The 20,228-nt window shown below is 38.1% G+C and overlaps 1 protein-coding gene across 6 annotated transcripts in view; it reads left to right on the top strand.

Annotated features, from left to right (window-relative positions):
* Positions 1-20,228, top strand: part of KIAA0232 (KIAA0232 ortholog) — an 88,282-nt gene that overhangs the window by 18,503 nt on the left and 49,551 nt on the right. For all 6 annotated transcript variants that reach the window (XM_032254130.1, XM_032254129.1, XM_032254128.1 and 3 more), the window contains exon 2: positions 14,361-14,860. In XM_032254130.1, the coding sequence (XP_032110021.1) occupies positions 14,717-14,860 (144 nt within the window). In that variant the 5' untranslated portion in view covers positions 14,361-14,716. The remainder of the gene's footprint in view (positions 1-14,360; positions 14,861-20,228) is intronic.

The following is a 20,228-nucleotide window of genomic DNA, read 5'->3' as shown; positions in this document are numbered from 1 at the left end:
GAGTATTTAAAATGTATTTTTGAGAATGTTACTGTCTTTAAAGTATTTGTATTTGAGGTTTTGAGAAATATATCTAGTGCTCGCTTCAGCAGCCCACCTACTAAAATTGGAACGAGAAATATATCTATTTTATTACTTTAGGGAGAGTTCCCTAAGATAGATAAACATCAATGCTAGCCTTGGCTTAAAAGCTAGTAGGAATTCTCAGTGTGTTTCCCAGATTCAAGGATGCCTCAAAGTACAATTAAACTGGGTAGCATTTCTAACGTTTTTAGCAACTGTGCCCAAAACTTAGCAAATGTTCGTTAAATACAGGTATTCCTGCTCTATCTGGCCTTCCTCCACCAGCTCCTGGAGTGCTCCCTCTTGTTCTGGTCCGTGAACACTAGTGTGCTATACACTGCCATCCGCAGTTTTAGAGCCACCGACCAGTTGAGTTCATTGCCTAGTAGAAGCTCTGCCATTAACATCCCATTCTCAGACGACTGTCTTTTGGTCCACTAAAAACTGATTACTTTGTAAAGTGTAAAGAAACCTAAGATCATCTTAATGATGGTAAGTACATCTTTGATATTAAATTGGCTGCGTAAGTAGTGTGCACTGATGTAGGCAGGGCACGGTGGACTCTGCCCTTGTAACCGTTCCAGAGAATGCACTGAGAATGAAGACAACCAGTAAGTCCCTAAGTATAGTGGGAAATGGGAGAATGTGGAAGTTTCTGATACCATATAAAAGGGAATACTAATTGATTTACTGTATAGAATAGTACAATTTATACAAGTTATTTAAAGGAAAGAAAAGTAGAGGGATATAATTAATTATCTCATTCCTAAATTACATCTTCAGTTTAATTTTTTAATCCTGGGAATTCAGGATATAAAGACCTCAGGTCAAGTGATCTATGCTTTATATTAATAACTTGGACCTTGGGGAAAATTCTTCCTGATTAGAACGTCTCCTATATCCCAGGCTGTGTTCCAGAGAAGCAAAAGGGGTCAATAAATGAATGAATGAATGCTGTCTACTACTTTGTTTCCTTCTTGGAGGTTCCAGATGCATATTAGCATATTAAAAGTTTCAAGATGTCCTGAAATAAAAAAATTTGCCTTTGTTTCAGCTTTGGTATTTCCCTAATTTATGCAGAATGAAGAAGTTTATAGCAAAGGAATATATTTTTATATCACCCAGAATATATTTTGGAGAAACTGTTTAGCAGGTTATCCTTTAAATGATGATACTGTTTATTTAAATATCTTCCTAGGGTCAGAAGAATTACGATAGTTATCTTAAGAATCATATCTAGGGCTAGGCCTGTAGAGTGGTTCACACCTGTAATCCCAGCACTTTCGGAGAGACGGGTGGATCATGAGGTCAAGAGATTGAGACCATCCTGGCTAACATGGTGAAACCCTATCTCTACTAAAAATATAAAAATCAGCTGGGCCTGGTGGTGTGTGCCTGTAGTCCCAGCTACTTGGGAGGCTGAAGCAGGAGAATTGCTTGAACCCAGGAAGTGGAGGTTGTAGTGAGCCGAGATCACACCACTGCACTCCAGCCTGGCAGCAGAGTGAGACCGTGTCTCAAAAACAAAACAAACAAACAAAAAGAACCATATCTAAAGGCTTGATTTAATGTTGGAAGCATGTAATTAATGGATGAGAAATGAACACATACACTACTTTGATCCTATTCTGAGTTCTCCAGTATATACCTTTTTGCATAATCAAACAGAAAATTTTATTTGGGGGCCGGGCGCGGTGGCTCAAGCCTGTAATCCCAGCACTTTGGGAGGCCGAGGCGGGTGGATCACGAGGTCAAGAGATCGAGACCATCCTGGTCAACATGGTGAAACCCTGTCTCTACTAAAACTACAAAATATTAGCTGGGCATGGTGGCGCGTGCCTGTAGTCCCAGCTACTCAGGAGGCTGAGGCAGGAGAATTGCTTGAACCCAGGAGGCGGAGGTTGCGGTGAGCCGAGATCGCGCCATTGCACTCCAGCCTGGGTAACAAGAGCGAAACTCCGTCTCCAAAAAAAAAAAAAAAAAAGAAAATTTTATTTGGACTCTTTAAAATTTTTAAGCATTGGGATGTGAATCAGATAATCCATATAAAATTTTCATATAGAATTAGATATATAGAATTTCATATAGAATTTAAAGATATAAACCCATTATTGAAGTATTGCTTGTGACCTAAGTCCATTTTGGAGAACTGTAATTTGTATTACTTGGCTATGGCTTTTATAGTAATTTAAAATAGTTAACTCACTGTCTTAAATGAGTTACAGAATTTCATGTTACCTTTCTCCCACTCATTGAAACTCAGACTATAGATCACTTTGTGGTTTTGAGTTGAGTAGTTGAAAGCTGTAGAATTTATATGCCCAGACATCTTTAAGGAGCTACAGTATCATGTTGAAAAATTGTTTTGGTATACTATGATCTATTATTTTATATGATAAAATGTTTCAGTGTTGACTTAAGTGGGTTTCATCATGTTGGAGCTTTTTGCATTTTCAAAAAGTGTAAAAATTATTTTAATTTTTTTCCAAGTAAACTTAGGGTTTTGAAATTTGCATTTCTTAATGTGTAGATGTTTCAGTTTCTCCTAATTGAAATTTTTAAATTTAAAAAATTTAGTTGTTTCATCCCTTTTCCAACAATTTTTCTAAAAGCATTCAGAATTTCATAATATTTTGTTTTATCTTGTTTTTGTGTTTTGTTTGCTAGCTATTTTGTTATCTTTTGCAAGGAAGGAGGAATATTTGTTTCAGTTGTAAATGTATACATTTCCCCCTTCCCTTTGGGCCCAAATGTTTTATCCTTCCTGTCTTGTAAACTACCTGAGGTGGGCTTTACCCCTGCTAGGTAAAAAGGGATTTTGAAGTCAAATTATATCCCTGTTTCCCAAATACGCTCTTATCTGTAGAAAAACCTAAAGACGCCACCAAAAAGCCTTCTAGATTTAATAAATAAATTTAATAAAGTTGCAGGATACAAAATCAGCGTACAAAAATCAGTAATGTTTCTGTATACCAATAAAGATCTCGCTGAGAAAGAAGTCAAGAAGTCAGTCCCATTTATAATAGCTATAAAAAAAAATAAGTTACCTAGGAATACATTTAACCAAGGAGATGAAAATCTCTACAAGGAAGACTACAAAACACTGATGAAAGAAACTGTAGATGGCAAATAAATGGAAAAACATCCCATGGTCATGGATTGGAAGGATTAATATTAAAATGACCACACTACCCAAAGCAATCTGTAGATTCAATATAACCCCTATCAAAATACCAATGTCATGTTTTACAGAATTTAAAAAAATCCTAAAATTCATATGAAATCAAACTAGAGCCCTAATAGCCAAAGCAACCCTGAGCAAAAAGAACAAAGCTCGGGGTATCACATTACCTGACTTCAAATTATATTATAAGGCTATAGTAACCAAAACTGCATGGTACTGGTGTAAAAATGGATGTGTAGACCAATGGAACAGGATAGAGAACCCAGAAATTAAGCCACATATTTATAGCAAACTGATCTTCGACAAAGCCAATAACAGTATACACCAGAGAAGGGACACTCTTAAATAAATGGTGCTGGAAAAATTGGATTGTCCTATGCATGAGAATGAAATTGAACCCCAGTCTTTCACCATATACAAAAAATCAGCTCAAGATGGATTAAAGACCTAAACGTTAGACCCAAAACTATAAATATGCTGGAAGAAAACCTAGGGAAAACTCTTCTGGACATTGGTATAGGCAAAGAATCTGTGACTAAGACCTCAAAAACACGGACACCTGAAACAGAAATAGACAAATGGGACTTAATGAAACTGAAAAGCTTCTGCAGAGCCAAAGAAATAATCAGCAGATTGAAGAGACAGCCTGTAGAATGAGAGAAAACATTTGCAAGCTGTTTATCCAATAGGGAACTAATATCCAGAATATACAAGAAATTCAAGCACTTTAACAATAAAAACAACAAGTTCTCATTAAAAAGTGGTCAAAGAACATGTCTCCTTTTTTAAAAGGAAGACATACATATGGCCTACACATATATGAAGAAAAACTCAGTGTCACCAATCATCAGAGAAATGCAAACCCAAACCGAAATGAGATATCATCTTATCACAGTCAGAATGGCTGTATTTAAAAGACCAAAAAAAAAAAAAAAAAAACCCAAAAAATAGATATTTGCACAGATGCAGAGAAAAGGGAACTCTTAAACATTTTTGGTGGGAATGTAAGTTAGTACAGCTTCTATGGAAAAGAAGTATGGAGATTTCTCAAAGAACTAAGAATAGAATGACCATTCAATTCATCAATCCCACTATCTACTTTGGGTAGATACTCAAAGGAAAAGGACATGTCGGAAAGATACCTGTACTCATATGTGTATTTCAGCACTGTTCACAATAGCAAAGATATAGAATCAACCAAGTGTCCATCAGTGAATAAATGGGTAAAGAAAATGCAGTATATACGCTCAATAGAATGCTATTCAGACATTAAAAAAAAAAAAAAAGGAGTGAAATCATGTCTTTTGCAGCAACACTGATGGAACTAGAAGTCATTATCTTAAGTGATAAGGCACAAGCCAGACATGGAGAGCCAGATATTGCATAAACCCTGACTTGCTCTGCAGTCTATGCAGGTAACAAGATTGCACATGTACCCTGTAAATTTTTCTTTTTCTTTCTGAGACAGGGTCTTGCTCTGTCACCCAGGCTGGAGTGCTTTGGCATGATCTCAGCTCACTGCAACCTCTGCCTCTCGGGCTCCATTGATTCTCCCACCTCAGCCTCCCAAGTAGCTGGGACTACAGGTGCCAGCTAATTTTTTATTTTTCGGTAGAGATGGGGTTTCACCATGTTCCCAGGCTGGTCTTGAAGTCTTGAGTTCAAGCAGTCTGCCTGTCTCAGCCACCCACAGTGCTGTGATTATAGGAGTGAGGCACCATACCTGGCCTATTTCTTTTTTTTTTTTTTTTAAGATATAAACCTTTGTGTTAGGCTACTGCAATTTGCGAGTTGTTTGCGCAGCATACCCTGTTTTAACTAACCTTTTCTTTCACTTCGTTCTTGACCCCTTGTCCTAATTATTCTCAGTTCTCTCTTTGCTTTGTCAGTAAGCTTTAGTTTTCTTGTTATTCCACACAGTCTGACTTTGTCTTTGAACCTTCCACGATTATATTGAAATAAATTTGAGAACTATCAAACATAAAGTAGATGTTTTCCAGTTCTCTCAAACAGTTCCTTCTGGGTAGTTTGTGTTATTTCAACATAGCCTGTCTTTTGGATAGTGTCTTGGACAATCTACTGGAACATGGGGAGGGGCATATGAACTATTGAAAGAGTTAATGAGTCTTTGTTAAGCTCAACATAGTCATTTGTTAGAGAGGAGAGAGTCAAAACCAGTGGTGTCTAGTAGAACTGTGACTGTGGAAATGTCCTATATTTGCACACTAGCTACTAGTGGTTGTTGAGCATTTGAACTGTAGCTAGTGTGACTAAGGAACTTTTAGTTTAAATAGCCACATGTGACTAGTGGCTACCATATTGGACAGTGCAGTAAAGGTCTTAGAACACCATGGGGATGATATAATGCTAGGTGAAAAAAAAATACAAAAATATATGTATGGTATTATTTAATATGTAGAAATAATAATAAATTTGCCAGGCACGGTGGCTCACACCTGTAATCTCAGCACTTTGGGAGGCTGCGGCGGGTGGATCACCTGAGGTCGGGAGTTCAAGACCAACCTGGCTAACATGGAGAAACCCCGTATCTACTAAAAATACAAAATTAGCCGGGTGTGATGGCACGTGCCTCTAATCCCAGGTACTCGGGAGGTTGAGGCAGGAGAATTGCTTGAACCTGCGAGGCGGAGTTTGCGGTGAGATTGCGCCATTGCACTCCAGTCTGGGAAACAAGAGCGAAGCTCCATCTCAAATAATAATAAATTAAAGTCCTATGCAAAGGAAAAAGCACTAGTAATAAGCACACCAAAATACAGTGAATATTAGATGCTGAAATTATGTATGTGTCTACTTCTATTTTTATATTTTAAAAATACTTTAAAACTTTGATAGTGAAGGTATATACGATAAACAAGAGAAGAAAGAAAGAAGTGCTGTGGTGCTAATAACGACCATTTCAGCAAGGGAATATATCAGTTGAATAGAGCTGCCTGGATTTTTCTCCGCAAAAGCCACATTTTACATTTTGCCCAGAGAAGCCCAATTTGTGACTGTTTACTGTCTGCTGTTCTTTTTGATGAGTTGTGCTGTAACAAAAGTAATTTGAGAGAACAGTCCACAAATTGTATTTATGCAGCCATGTCAGGAGGAATATGCTTTTTGAAATAATTTTCACATGTTGTAATCACACCTAAAATTATTTACAGCGTATTACAGAAAAGGGAAATAATAATATTTAAATTAACTTAGCCACATGTCTGCTGTACTGGAACACTAAAGAAACTGAACTATAGACAGTATGTCTCTTATAGCTTATAAGAAATGCTGTTAGTATACTCTAAATAACTGTTTAGGAACGCTAATGGGAGTTGTAATTTGAATTATTTTTAGTAATATGTGCCATAAAGAGTATAAAGAGATGGTATCATGTTTCTCACAACACTGTTACATAGGGGTGAGATTTTGGGAAGCTTTGTGAACTTCTTCAAAACAACTCCTCATTGCTCCTAAAAACCATTATTAAATCACTTGTGTGAAGTGTGGCATTGTGTTTTGTCTACTTGTTGGGAAAGTATTATATAATAATTTAAGTGCTTAGATCTGTTGTTTTTTTTCCCCCTTAATGGACAAACCATTTGGGGTTTATTATATCACTCTGAAAACAGGTAGACTAAATAAAGAATTAAATGCTTTCATTTCAAAAATTTGGTTTAGTCCCTGGGCTGGTTATAAACTCCCATGCCTAGGCCTCTGACTCCTGGAGACCCAGAGTGGCATGTATATAAACTTAGTACAGGGTTTCCTGGGGGCTGCTGTAGGAGTGAGCCTGGCTTAACAGCTGTTCTTGCGTCACTCCACCATGCTGTCACTGCTGTGCAGAACAAAGCAATGTTGATATTGACCCCAAAGCCTGCATAGACTTGTTCTAGCCTTTGTAGGATAATTTTCATTGGACCAGGGCTATTTTTAATCCTAAGGTCCTTAAAATGGCTTACAGTTGTATACTAGGCATACAGCTGCAGGAATATGTATGTACCGAGCTCTATCTCTGGACTGCTTGGGGATAATGTAGTTTAAATGTATGGAGACTGCTCTGCAGATGTCTATGTTCTAAAACAAGCAGAAAACTGGACAGCAAAGAGAGGTCATTGTATTTCCGTATTCCTCCTCCTTTGCACTTAATCACCTTGGGTTTTTTGCACTGTTGCCAGGCTGGAGTGCAGTGGCGCCATTTTGTATCACTGCAACCTCAGCCTCCTGAGTAGCTGGGACTACAGGTGTGTGCCACCATGCCCAGCTAATTTTTGTATTTTTAGTAGAGAGAGGGGCTTTACTATGTTGGCCAGGATAGTCTCGATCTCTTGACCTGGTGATTTGTCTGCCTCAGCCTCCCAAATTGCTGGGATTATAGGCGTGAGCCACTGCGCTCAGCCCTATCCTTTTACTTTTAACCTATTTGTGTTTTTGTATTTAAAGTGGGAGTTGATTTTATACACACATAATGTTCAGACCAAGAACCAAATCAAGAATACACTCTCTGGACTGACGCTAGCTCAGCGGTTTCTTCAGCAAACACTCCCATTTGTAACACACACACACACACACACCCCCACCCACCCACCCAGGAATACATCTAACCAAGGAGGTGAAAGATCTCTGCAAGAAGAACTATAAAATCATTATAACAGGCCTGGGCACTGTGGCTCATGCCTGTAATCCCAGCACTTTGGGAGGCTGAGGTGGGTGGATCATCTGAGATCAAGAGTTCGAGACCAGCCTGACCAACATGGAGAAACCCTGTCCCTACTAAAAATAGAAAATTATCCAGGCGTGGTGGCACATGCCTGTAATCCCAGCTACTTGGGAGGTTGAGGCAGGAGAATCACTTGAACCTGGGAGGCAGAGGTTGCAGTGAGCCAAGATTGTGCCACTGCACTCCAGCCTGGGCAACAGGGGCAAAACTCTGTCTCAAAAAAAAAAAAAAATCGTAGATAACACAAACAAATGATAAAATATTTATGCTCATGGATTGGAAGAATCAATATTGTTACAATGGCCATACAGCCCAAAGCAGTCTATTGATTCAACACTATTCCTATCAAACTACTAATGTCATTTTTCACAGAATTGGGAAAAAAAAAAACCTATTCTAAAATTCATATGGAACCAAAAAACAGCCTCAATAGCCAAAGCAATCCTAAGCAAAAAAAAAAAAAAAAAAAAAAAAAAACCACACCAAAACCAGAGGTTTTATGTTACCTGACTTCAAACTATGTATAAGGCTACAATAATGAAAACAGCATGGTACTGGTACAAAAATAGGTACATAGCCCAGTGGAACAGAATAGAGAACCCAGAAATAAAGGCCTGCCTATACCTGTGGCCATTGAGTCTTCAGCAAAGTTGACAACAATAAGCAATGGGGAAAGGACTCCCTATTCCATAAATGATGCTGGAATAGCTGACTAGCTATATACAAAAAAATGAAAATAGACCTCTGCCTTTCAGCATATATAAAAATTGACCCAAGATGGATTATAGATTTTTAAATATAAGACCTGAAACTATAAAAGCCCTAGGAAAAAACCCTGGGAACACCATTCTGGACATGGACCGTGGGAAAGAATTTGTGACTAAGTCCTCAAAAGCAATTGCAACAAAAACATTGACAGTTGATCTCTAATTAAACTGAAGCACTTATGTACAGCAAAGAAATTATCAACAGAGTAAACAGTGTATGGTATTAAAAGATATGCCCTTTCATATACAGACTACCTACAAAATAGGAGAAAATATTTGCAAACTTAAAATAGGAGAAAATATTTGCAAACTATGCCTCTGACATAGGTCTAATATCCGAAATCTATAGGAAACTTAATACAACAAGAAAAAAACAATCCCACTAAAAAGTGGGCAAAAGACATGAACAGACACTTTTCAAAAGATGACATACAGCAGGCAACAAACGTATGAAAAAAATGTTCCATATCACTGATTTTCAGAGAAATGCAAATCAAAACCGTAATGACTCACGATCTCACATCAGTCAGAATGGCTGTTATTAGATGTTAAGTAGCAGATGCTGGTGAGGAAGCAGAGAAAAGGGAAGCCTATGTACTGTTGGTGGGAATGTAAATTTGTTCAGCCACTGTGGAAAGCAGTTTGGAGATTTCTTAAAGAACTTCAAACAGAACTACCATTTGACCCAGCAGTCCCATTACTGGGTACATCTCAAAAAGAAAAGAAATTGTTTTAACAAAAAGACACATATACTCATATGTTTCATCACGGCACTATTCACACTAACAAAAATATGGAATCAACCTAGGTGCCCATCAACAGTGGATTGCATAAATAAAATGTGGTACATATATGCCATGGAATACTATGCAGCCATAAAAAAGGAATGAAATCATGTCCTTTGCAGCAACATGGATGCAGCTGGAGGATAATATCCTAAGTGAACTAATGTAGGAACAGAAAATCTAATGCTGAATATTCTCACTTACAAGTGGGAATTAAACATCAGTTACTATGGATGTAAAGATGACAACAGTAGACACTGAAGACTGCTGTACTGATGAGGGAGGAAGGTGGTAGGTGTTGAAAAACTAACTGTTGGGTATTGTACTCAGCACCTGGGCAGTGGAATAATTCATACCGCAAACCTCAGCATCATGCAACGTAGGCAGGTAACAAACTTGCACATGTACTCCCTGAATCTTAAATAAAAGTTAAAAAAAAAGCCATATCTTACTTGGGTAGAGCAGGTAGAGAAATTTGGGGGAAAGCTTGCACATTTAGGCTACATCTACCAGATTGACATTTAGGAAAATAAATTTGAATTCTGTGGGAAAACTTAGGTGGAAGGTTTTTTAATAGGCAGAATATAATTAGGTCTTGATGTTGTAAAGTTCAGTCTATCTCTGCCTTTTAATTGATGTGCTTAGGTCATTTACATTCATTATTATTAACAGCTATGTTATCAGAGTTTGTCTTCAAGTGATAGTAGATATACCATTTCATACAAGAACCTTATAATAGTGTTCTTAACATTTCTCCGCTCCTGGCCTTTATACTACTGTTGGTTTATGTTTTACTTATATTTATGTTGTTAAATACAAGCTCCATAATGTTTTATATTATTTTTGTTTAAATAGTCAATTATCTTTTAAAGACATTTAAATAATAAGATGTTGTTATTTTTGGTGCTCTTTGTTCCCTTGAATCCATATTTTGTTCTTAGTCTGTTTTCTGTTGCTATAACAGAAATGACACAGATTATGTATTTATAAAGAATAGAAGTTTATTGGGCTCACAGTTCTGGAGGCTGGGAAGTCCAAAAGCATGGCACTGGCATCTAGTGAGGGTCTTGCCGTGGCAGGAAGCATCACGTGATGAGCAGGGTAAGAGTAGGTGAGAGTGCTTGAGACAGAGAGAAATGGGCTGAACTTATGCTTTTATCAGGAACCCACCACTGTGATATGAGGTTGGATCCCTTGTAACCTAATCACCTCTTAAAGGTCTTACCCCTTAATACCATCACAATTGCAGTTAAATTCCAACCTGAGACTTGGAGGGGATATTTAAATGACAGCATTTGCTGGTGATAAATACCTTCAGTTTTTGCATATCAGAAAAAGTATTTGTTTCACTCTCATTTTTGAAAGTTTTAAAAAAATTTTTTTGCTTTTTATTTTTATTTCCATAGGTTTTGGGGGGAACAGGTTGTGTTTGGTTACATGAATATGTTCCTTAGTGGTGATTTCTGAGATTTTGGTGCACCCATCACCTCAACAGTATATACTCTACTCAGCTCGTAGTGTTTTATCCCTTACCCCTCCCACCCTTTCCTCTGAGTCCCTAAAGTCCACTGCTATCATTCTTATGCCTTTGGATCCTCAAAGCTTAGCTCCCACTTCAGACTGAAAACATACAAAGCTTGGTTATATTACTTCACTTAGAATAATGGTCTCTGGTTCTTTCCAGGTCACTGCAAATGCCATTATTTTGTTCCTTTTTGTGGATGAGTCGTAGTCCATGGTGTATGTATACATATCCCACAATTTCTTTATCCCCTCATTGATTGATGGGCATTGGGCTGGTTCCATATTTTTGCAGTAGCAAATTGTTCTGCCATAAATATGCATGTGCAAGTATCTTTTTGAAAGACATTTTTAATGAGTGTAGAATTCTAAGTTAACAGTTTTTTCTTTTAGTACTTTAAAGTTTTTGCTCCATTATCTGCTCACTTGCATTGTTTCCAACAAGAAATCTGATGTCATACTTATCTTTCGTTTGTTATATTTAATGTTTCTTTTTTCTCTGAGTGCTTTAAAATTTTTCTGTTGGTCACAAGTTTGAGTACTTTTATTATAGTGTTCTAGGAGTCATTTTCTTCATATTTCTTACACTTGGAGTTCGTTAAGCTTCTTGGTTCTGTAGGTTTTAGTTTGATCAATTTTGGAATTTTTTTCAACTGTCATTGCTTCACTTTTTTTTTTTTTTCTTTCTCCTCTCAGACATCGATTACATGTATATTAAGTTTCTTAAAGTTGTCACAGCTCACTGGTGTGCCGTTCGTTTTTTAGCAGTTCTTCTATTTCATTTATATAGTTTATTTTGTAGTTTAAATTTTAGTAATTTTTTCTTCCAAAATGTCTAATTTGCCATCAGTTTCATGCTGTGTATTGTTTTATCTCAAACATTATAGTTTTCATCTCTAGATATTATCCAGAGGTGATAGGTTTTATCTTTCATATTCTACTTAGCTTTTCAAACAGATGGAATATTATTGTAATAACTGTTCAACTCTAACTTCAGTGTCAACTCTGGGTCTATTTCAGTTAATTTATTTTTCTTCAGATTTCTACTGCCTTTCTGTTTTGCTTCTTTTCATGCCTGCTAATTTTTGAATCAATGTCAGACATTGTAAATTTTACCTTCTCAGGTGTTCCTATAAACACCCTTGAGTGGCTGGGCGCAGTGGCTCATGCCTGTAATCGCAGCACTTTGGGAGGCTGAGGCAGGTGGATCACAAGGTCAGGAGTTCGAGATCAGCCTAGCCAACATAGTGAAACCCCGTCTACTAAAAATAACAAAAATTAGCTGGGTGTGCTGGCACACGCTGGTAGTCTCAACTGCTTGGGAGGCTGAGGTGGGAGAACCGCTTGAACCTGGGAGGCGGAGGTTACAGTGAGCTGAGACCACGCCATTGCACTGCAGCCTGGGTGACACAGTGAGACTCTGTCTCTAAATAAAGAAATAAATATCCTTGAGCTTTGTTCTGGGACCACGGGGAAATTAGTTCAAAACAATTTGGTCTTTTGGGGTCTTGAATCAAGATTTCTTAGGACCAGAGCAGTGTCTAGTGTAGAGCTATTTATTCCTCCACTTAACTAAGACAAGACCTTTCTGACTACCCAGTGTCCTCTGAATTGTGAGGTTTTCCAGCCTGGCTGGTAGGAAATAGGCACATTTTCTAGCCCTGTTGAGCATCAGAAGCTGTTTGCTCCTATTCTTTTGGGTGATCCTTTCCTGTATCTTGGCTAGTTCCTCACATGCACCAGTTTCTACTCTGCTAAATGCTTGAGGGCAACCCTTTGCAATCTCTGGTGTTTTTTTCTATGCAGCTCTCTCATATTTTTTTCCTGTGAATTCAGGCTGCCTTAGATTCTCTCACTTGGTTCCTTCAAACATTGCTTCAAGTCTTCACACCATCTTGGTTAATCTTCACTGAATGATAACCAACTTGTCAATTTGCTTCATGTGACATCTTCAGAATTGAGTGTATTATTTAATTGACGATCTCTCTGGCATCCTGAGATCCAAATGTTAAATGACTTATGGAAAATGTTTTGAAAGTCAGCTGGAAAAGTTCAGCTGGCGAAAGTTACAAAAAATCTTTATCTAGTTTTCATAATTCAGAAAAGACAGTATAGTAGAGAGGATTTTTTAAAAGTAGCAAAATATGTATTAGTGACCCATTGATCTAGTAACTTAGTCCTCTGGTGAACTTAAAACTATTTTCTTTATATTTAATGTCTGTAAAATTTACTACATAGTGATAGATAAAATGCAAGAAACTCAGTCTTAAATCTTTGGATAATAGCATTTGTCATTCTGACTTGATGCTTTTACTAACATTTATTAACAATACTTTGAAAGTAATTTTTGGTAGCCCTCTTACTGTCTGTTAAAATTCATGTAACAGTTTTCATTTTCTAGTGGTTTGTAAATTAGGCAGAACTCTAATATAAAGAACATTATGATTTAATAAAGCCATTGTTAGGTTACTTTCACATATTGAAAGTATGTTAATTTAGGGAGGAAAGCTGTTAAGCTAAAAGTGTGTCATCTGTCATAAAAACTAGGAAATTCAGCCTACATATATAAGAAGAAATATCTCGGCAGATATTAACAGTGTAGCTGCTGTAGCCTGGCTGTGAAACAGATTGGTGCTCCACCTTAATTTGTGTGAAATCAGAGATGACCAGTCCTAAAGTCTGGAGCCTTACAAAGTAATTGATTACCTGTATAAAACTTAAAGAACTATTTTTTTACCCCAATGTTTCAAAGAAATTACTCTTTATCTACTTATTTCTGTTATACTTAGATATGAGCTAGTGATTTGCTAGTTGATAAGTTCTTTCAGCATTACAGAAACAAAATTTTACTAGTCCAATCTTGAGATAACAAAAAATGGGTGAAATTGAGCAGAAGCAGAGCATCAACTTCTGAATTTTGGTTTATTTTAAATGATACTAAGCTTTTAAAAGTTCACAGTGTTGTTTTAAGTTTTTAAAAAATTAATTATAGAGACAAGGTCTCAATATGTTGCCCACATTGGGGTGCAGGGGTATTCACAGGCATAATCATGGTGCAGGACAACCTGGAACGCCTGTGTTCAAGCATTCTTCCTGTTTCAACCTTCCGAGTTGCCTGGTATACAGGGAGGTACCCTGGTGCCTGGCTTCATTTTAGAAGTATAAAATGTCAAAGATTATAGGGGGAAAAAATCAATGTTCTAAGATACCAAAAATATTTTAATAAAGAAGGACAGTTCATTTGATTTTTTTTTTCCTTAAAAGGTCAGTAATTTATTATTATCTATATATAATGTGTACTTTTTTCTCCTCTCTCATTTTTGTAGGTTCTGCCGGAGACTTCCATTTGGCCTCAATGTGAAATTAAAGTAGAAAATCCCATCTACATGTCTGTTGCTATCAGGATGTTGATTGATTGGTCATGCCTGAAGAGGGAAAGTCTGTTTTAGGTGGCTGACTACCAGCAAAAATAAATGCTTCTCCTACATGTCAAGCATCTCTCCTTTTTACTGGAGTGAAAATCCCCTCCAGATACCAACAGAATATCAACTGCAGAAAATGCTTCACATTTTAAGGATGTCGGCAACCTAAATTCATCTACCCTATCTGTACAGTTGTTGTGGATGGTTTGTCATCTGAAAGCTCCTCAAGTTCTTATCCAGGCCCTGTGTCTGTTTCTGAAATGTCTCTGCTTCATGCTTTGGGTCCAGTGCAGACCTGGCTGGGACAAGAGCTCGAGAAATGTGGCATTGATGCCATGATTTACACTCGGTATGTCCTCAGTCTTCTGCTGCATGACAGCTATGACTACGACCTGCAGGAACAGGTATTTACAGATTTTCAGTGTTTTGTGAAAACCGATGATATCTGTATACATTCCTCTTAAACGAGCGCTTTCATACTTTAGAACTGGGCTATTCATGTGTTGTGTGCAAACTTCTCACCTGTCAGTGACAAGATGGTAAGATTGCCTTGGAATGTAAATCAACCTGCGTCACTAAGCACGCTGTTTAGTGCAGTTATTTTTTTCATAGTTAGACTTTCTCAGTGTTGATGACATTTTGGCCTAGACTCCAGATCTTGTCATGGGATGGTAATAGTTTGATGACCTGCTACTTTTGATTAGCAGTGCTCTACAATGTTGATTTCTACTATTTAGAAAACTCACACATTTTCAGTAGATATTTAAACATTGTGTCTATTATACTTACCATTTCAAATTTAATATTTTATCTGTGAGAATGATGCTTAACTGCTTTGTTAGTGTGTATGACAAACCAGTAGACTTAAAGTTCAATAAAACATACAATTTTGCCATAAGTCACTGTGTGTCACCTTGTAAGTCAGTCATTACACATTTTATTTGACTTTGCTGCTGAGTTTATAGTGAGAAATTTGCCTGGGCATGGCGGTTCACACCTGTAATCCCAACACTATGGGAGGCCGAGGCAGGAGGATGTCTTTAAGCCAGGAGTTTGAGACTAGCCTTGGCAACATAGAACCCAGTCTTTACAAAAAGTACCAAAAAATTAGCCAGGTGTGGCATGTGCCTATAGTCCCTAGCTATTCAGGAGGCTGAGGTGGGAGCATCACTTGAGCCCAGGAAGTCAAGGCTTTAGTGAGCCATGATTGCGCCACTGCCCTCCAGCCTTGACAACAGAGCAAGACCCTGTCTCTCTCTCACATGCACACACACACACAGGGGGAGAGAGAGAGAGAGAAAGAGAGAGAGAGAGAGAGAGAGAGAGAGAGAGACTAACCAAATATAGGTTCTTGAAAAAAAATCTTAACCTCAGTCTCATTCTTAAGAGGAGCTACTGAAAGTGAGGCCTATGTGAGGGAAGCACAGTCATCAGTCGTGAATAAATGGGCTCTGGGTGACTTCTATGTACAAATTTCACATAAAACCTTTTGGTTTTTATAGACAGTAAAGAGAAGGAGGTGTTTTGTGGGCAGTTTTTGTTGCTGTTTTAAACCATTGTTGCTCACACTGAAAGCAGGAACAGAGTTTCATTGACAGAAGAAATTGGTTTTACCCCTCCAAACCACACAAAAAAACCTCAAAGTCCTAGAAATAATACATACAGAGGATTTCACCAGGATGATTAATTTTTGTTTGTTTGTTTGTTTGTTTTGAGACAGGGTCACTCTGTCACCCAGGCTGGAGTGCAGTAATGTGATCATAGCTCACTGACAGCCTTGAACTCCTGGGCTCAAGCAGTCCTCCCACCTCAGCCTCCCAAAGTGCCGGCATTACAGATGCGAGCTACTCTTTCCAGCCAGCTTAATGTTTTTTTTACCTCAGTTATACAGAGCATGTTTGATGAGAGGGGTTTCTCATGTCTAGATCGACACAGCTGCATTTTTCTTGCTTTCAGGTTGCTTGCTGCCTTCCTTGGCTGGCATTAGGTCAGGTAAGGTTTTGAAGGGATTTACTTATACCCTAATAATCAGCAAATATATAATTTCCTTACCAAAGCTCTGTTATTTGCTATCATCTTTCTGGTAAATGTCAAATATACTCCTTTACAGGCAAGTAAGATGTTAAATATACAAACACGGAAGCGTTTTCACTTCTAGAAATGAGGAAAATATTTCTTATCATTCAAAAATTATGTACTTCATTGTAAGCATGTACTCATAGGAAACTTTTTTTTTTTTGGTGACAGGGTCTTGCTTTGTTGTCCATGCTAGAGTACAGTGGCATGATTATAATTCACTGTAGTCTTGATCTCCTGGGTTCAAGCAGTCTTCCTGCACCTGCCCCCTGGCACCCAGCTAATTAAAAAATATATATACATGTCTCTCTCTGTTGACTAGGCTGGAATGAATAGTTTTTAGTAGGACTTTAACTTCCCACTTCTTCTCTCTTTATTTTTTTGAGAACAGGGTCTCGCTGTATTGCCCAGGCAGGTCTTGAACTCCTGGGCTCAAGTTATCCTCCCGCCTCTGTCTCCCTAAGAGCTGGGATTACAGGCATGAGCCACAGCGCCCGGCTTAACCTCCCATTTCTTAGAGTTGTATGTCAGCAGTATGAGCCTAGAATATTTAATCAACACAAATAAATTTACTAGCACAAAGTATGTGCTAGGTGCTATAGGACATATAGGATACAACAGGCCAGATGTTAATAAGATTATAATCAGTCACATGTCTGATCAGACTTGTGAATCCTCTGGTTTCTTTACTAGCTCTAGGGGGTTGTGGTCAGAGGTAAGATGAACTATCAGTATCTGCAGCTGTGCTTGATCCTCCCTCCAGAGTTCTGATTCGTTCCTCAGGACACAGGACAGATAAAAGTTAGGGAAAGTGTAACATGTCTGGAGTCACAAGGAGAATCCATAGGAAAATAAAAGGCCCTAAAATACTTTTCTAGTTGGTCCAAAGTAACAGCAGAGTGTGCCAAGTCCCATGCTGATGAAGAAGGTCAAATTAAAAATGATACCTGTTTTAATAAGACATGACTTGAGGATCCTTTATCCCCTAAGTTACTTTTCCCTGAAGGTATAGTCCCTCATTAAAGGTGGCAAAGCCAGATGCCTGACTCAAGGGGAAGATGTGCTTACTGTCTCCCCAGGCAGAGAGGATACAGAGCCAAGGATAGTTCTCTTCTAGCAAGAGTAAGGAGAATGGAAGGGGCCTTAGCTTCTGTCATTGAGAACTCCAGCTAACAGCAAGGCTGACACACCTGGGTGGAGATGTATGCCACCTTTCCTGATCTCTGGCTCATGCTTGTGGTAACACAGCCCCTCAGGTGGAGGCCAAACCACTCCACTGCTGGGTGTTCATTTCCTCATATCTTTGCTCACCCCTTAGTCCTTGAGTTAAGTCAAGCCCTGAACGGCCAGTTTTAAGACCCATCATCTTTGCTGGTTTTGGCTAAAACAAGCACACAGTGCTCTTGAGTCTGAAACAGATTTTATCCATCAGTTTGGTCTCAGCTATGCAAGATGTTAAGGTAGAAAGTAAAGCTGATCAGATCCTAGTCTTGTTTGAAGATGAATCAACTATAAACCTCTAATTTGGACAGGATTATAAACACAGTTAGGGTGGTAGGCTGGTTACAGTGTAGTTCCAGAGAACAACTGCCTTCTCATATGGAGATATCATCACTGTGCCAGTAGTTTTAGTTTTATTTCCACAAATATTTCTTTCTTTCCCTCCCTCCCTCCCTCCCTCTCCCCCGTCTCTCTTTCTCTCTGTCTCTCTCTGTCTTGTCTTGTCTTGTCTTGTCTGTCTTTCTCTCTCTCTCTCTCTCTCTCTTTTTCTTTCTTTCTTTCTTTGTCATGATCACTCTGGGAAGTATATTCTCAGATAATCAGGAAATTCTGTATCACTTTTATATGATATAAACTGCTTTTCTTCCCTATCTTTCAAAGCTCAGATCATCTCTGTCTCTGAAACTTTGATAATGCCTAACGAAAGAAATGTCTTCTTCCAAACTTGATAATATTTTACTGTAAAGCTTTTCATTATATTTACTGGAATGTATTTTGTTTCTCATTAGATTATAACATCCTTATGGGCAGAAATCGTATATTAATGTTTCTTAAAATTTTTAACCAGCCTGGGCATCATAGTGAGACCCCATCTTAAAAAAAATTAGCTGGATGTTGTGAGGTTTACCTGTAGTCCCAGCAACTTGGGAGGCTGAGGTGGGAGGATCACTTTAGCCTGGGAGGTGGTGGTTGCAGTGAGCAGTGGTCATTTGCTGCACTCCAGCCTGGGCAACAGAATGAGACCCTGTCTCTTAAAAAGTAAATAAATTTAACCTTTTTAAAAATAATTTCAGACCTCAGAAGAACAGCTTGGATAGTACAGAGAACTTATGCTCTCTTCAGTCCCCAGTTCGCATTTTCACACATTTGCTTTCTTTTTATTCATATACAATAGTTTTACGTGTTTGTGGGGTATTGTGATATTTTGATACATGTATATAAGATGTTATGATCAGATCAGGGTATTTGAGTTATCTCTCCTTAAACATTTATCTTTTCTTTGTGTTGGAAATACTCGAATTGTTTTCTAGCTGTTTTGAAATATACAGTCAATCTTGTTACCACACTGTTGAATATTAGAGCTGACTTCTGTTGAACTGTACGTTTGTACACCTTCAGCCATTTCTCTTCATCTTCCACTTTTGCTTTATTTCTGTCTTCTCTTCATGCCGACTTCTCTGAGTAAATTAGCATGTACTTGTTAAGATCAAAGACACTCCCTTAGTCATATTACAGTCAGCAAATTCAGGAAAGTTAGACTGATAAAACTTTGTTGTCAGATATACCGTCAGTACTCAGTTTTCACTTGTCCCAATGTTGTTTCTCATTGCAGTTTTTTCCCCCTCATCTAGTATCTAGTTTGAGATTATCCATTGGCTTTACTGGTCACATCTCCTTAATCTCCTTTTATCTGGAGTCATTCCTTGTTTTTCCTTTGCGTCTCATGACGTTGACACTTTTGGAGAGTCCAGGCCAGTTTTGCAAAACATCCCTTAATTTGTTTTTTTCCAAATACTTCCTTGTGTTAGAGTTGGCTTGTGCGTTGATGGTAGTAGCATTCTCTTATTCTTGGAGATGCAGACTTGGTTCAGATGGTGTCTGCCAGGTTTCTCCTTGTAACTAATAAGCCATCTGTGCAGGGAGACTTTGACACTTTTACCATCCATTCATGTTCCTTGCCCGAATCAGTTATTAGTTGGGTAGTTGAAAAATGGTGATTTTTCTCCCTCAGTTATTCCCTCTGCATTTAGTAGTTGACATTCTACTACAGTGCCTTCCAGCTTTTAAAAATCAGTAGCCTAGTCACACAAGGAACATTACAGCAGGTAAGATGCAGCACCAGCCACTTCATTTGTAAGGATTGCCTTATTCAGTCTGCAAGCCAAACCTCGAAAGTAAGTCTTAAGCTCCTGCAGCCTGAAAGTGAACAGCATGGCAAGGTGCATTGACTGGTGACCTGGAGTGCTAAGCCTAGTTTCTGTACATTTTACAACACACTTGTCACATTAGTTTAGAACATTTTACAGTCTTGCTCAGAAATGACTAAAAGAGCTTCAGTAACATTATAACTTAAGTGGGAGTTAACTTTTCCTGCTTAGAGTTTGTGCTAGATTGATAGTCAACAGCAGATTTCCCCGTGATCTGTCATAGGTAGGAAGGGATATACTAGCAGATGAGGCTGTCTTTACTATTTAG

This window comes from Sapajus apella, unplaced genomic scaffold (genome assembly GCF_009761245.1).
Source record: "Sapajus apella isolate SASKATOON/1434 unplaced genomic scaffold, GSC_monkey_1.0 scaffold85, whole genome shotgun sequence".
NCBI lineage: Eukaryota > Metazoa > Chordata > Mammalia > Primates > Cebidae > Sapajus > Sapajus apella.
The sequence above is the reverse complement of the archived record's forward strand: the minus strand, read 5'-3'. Positions and strand labels throughout refer to the sequence as shown.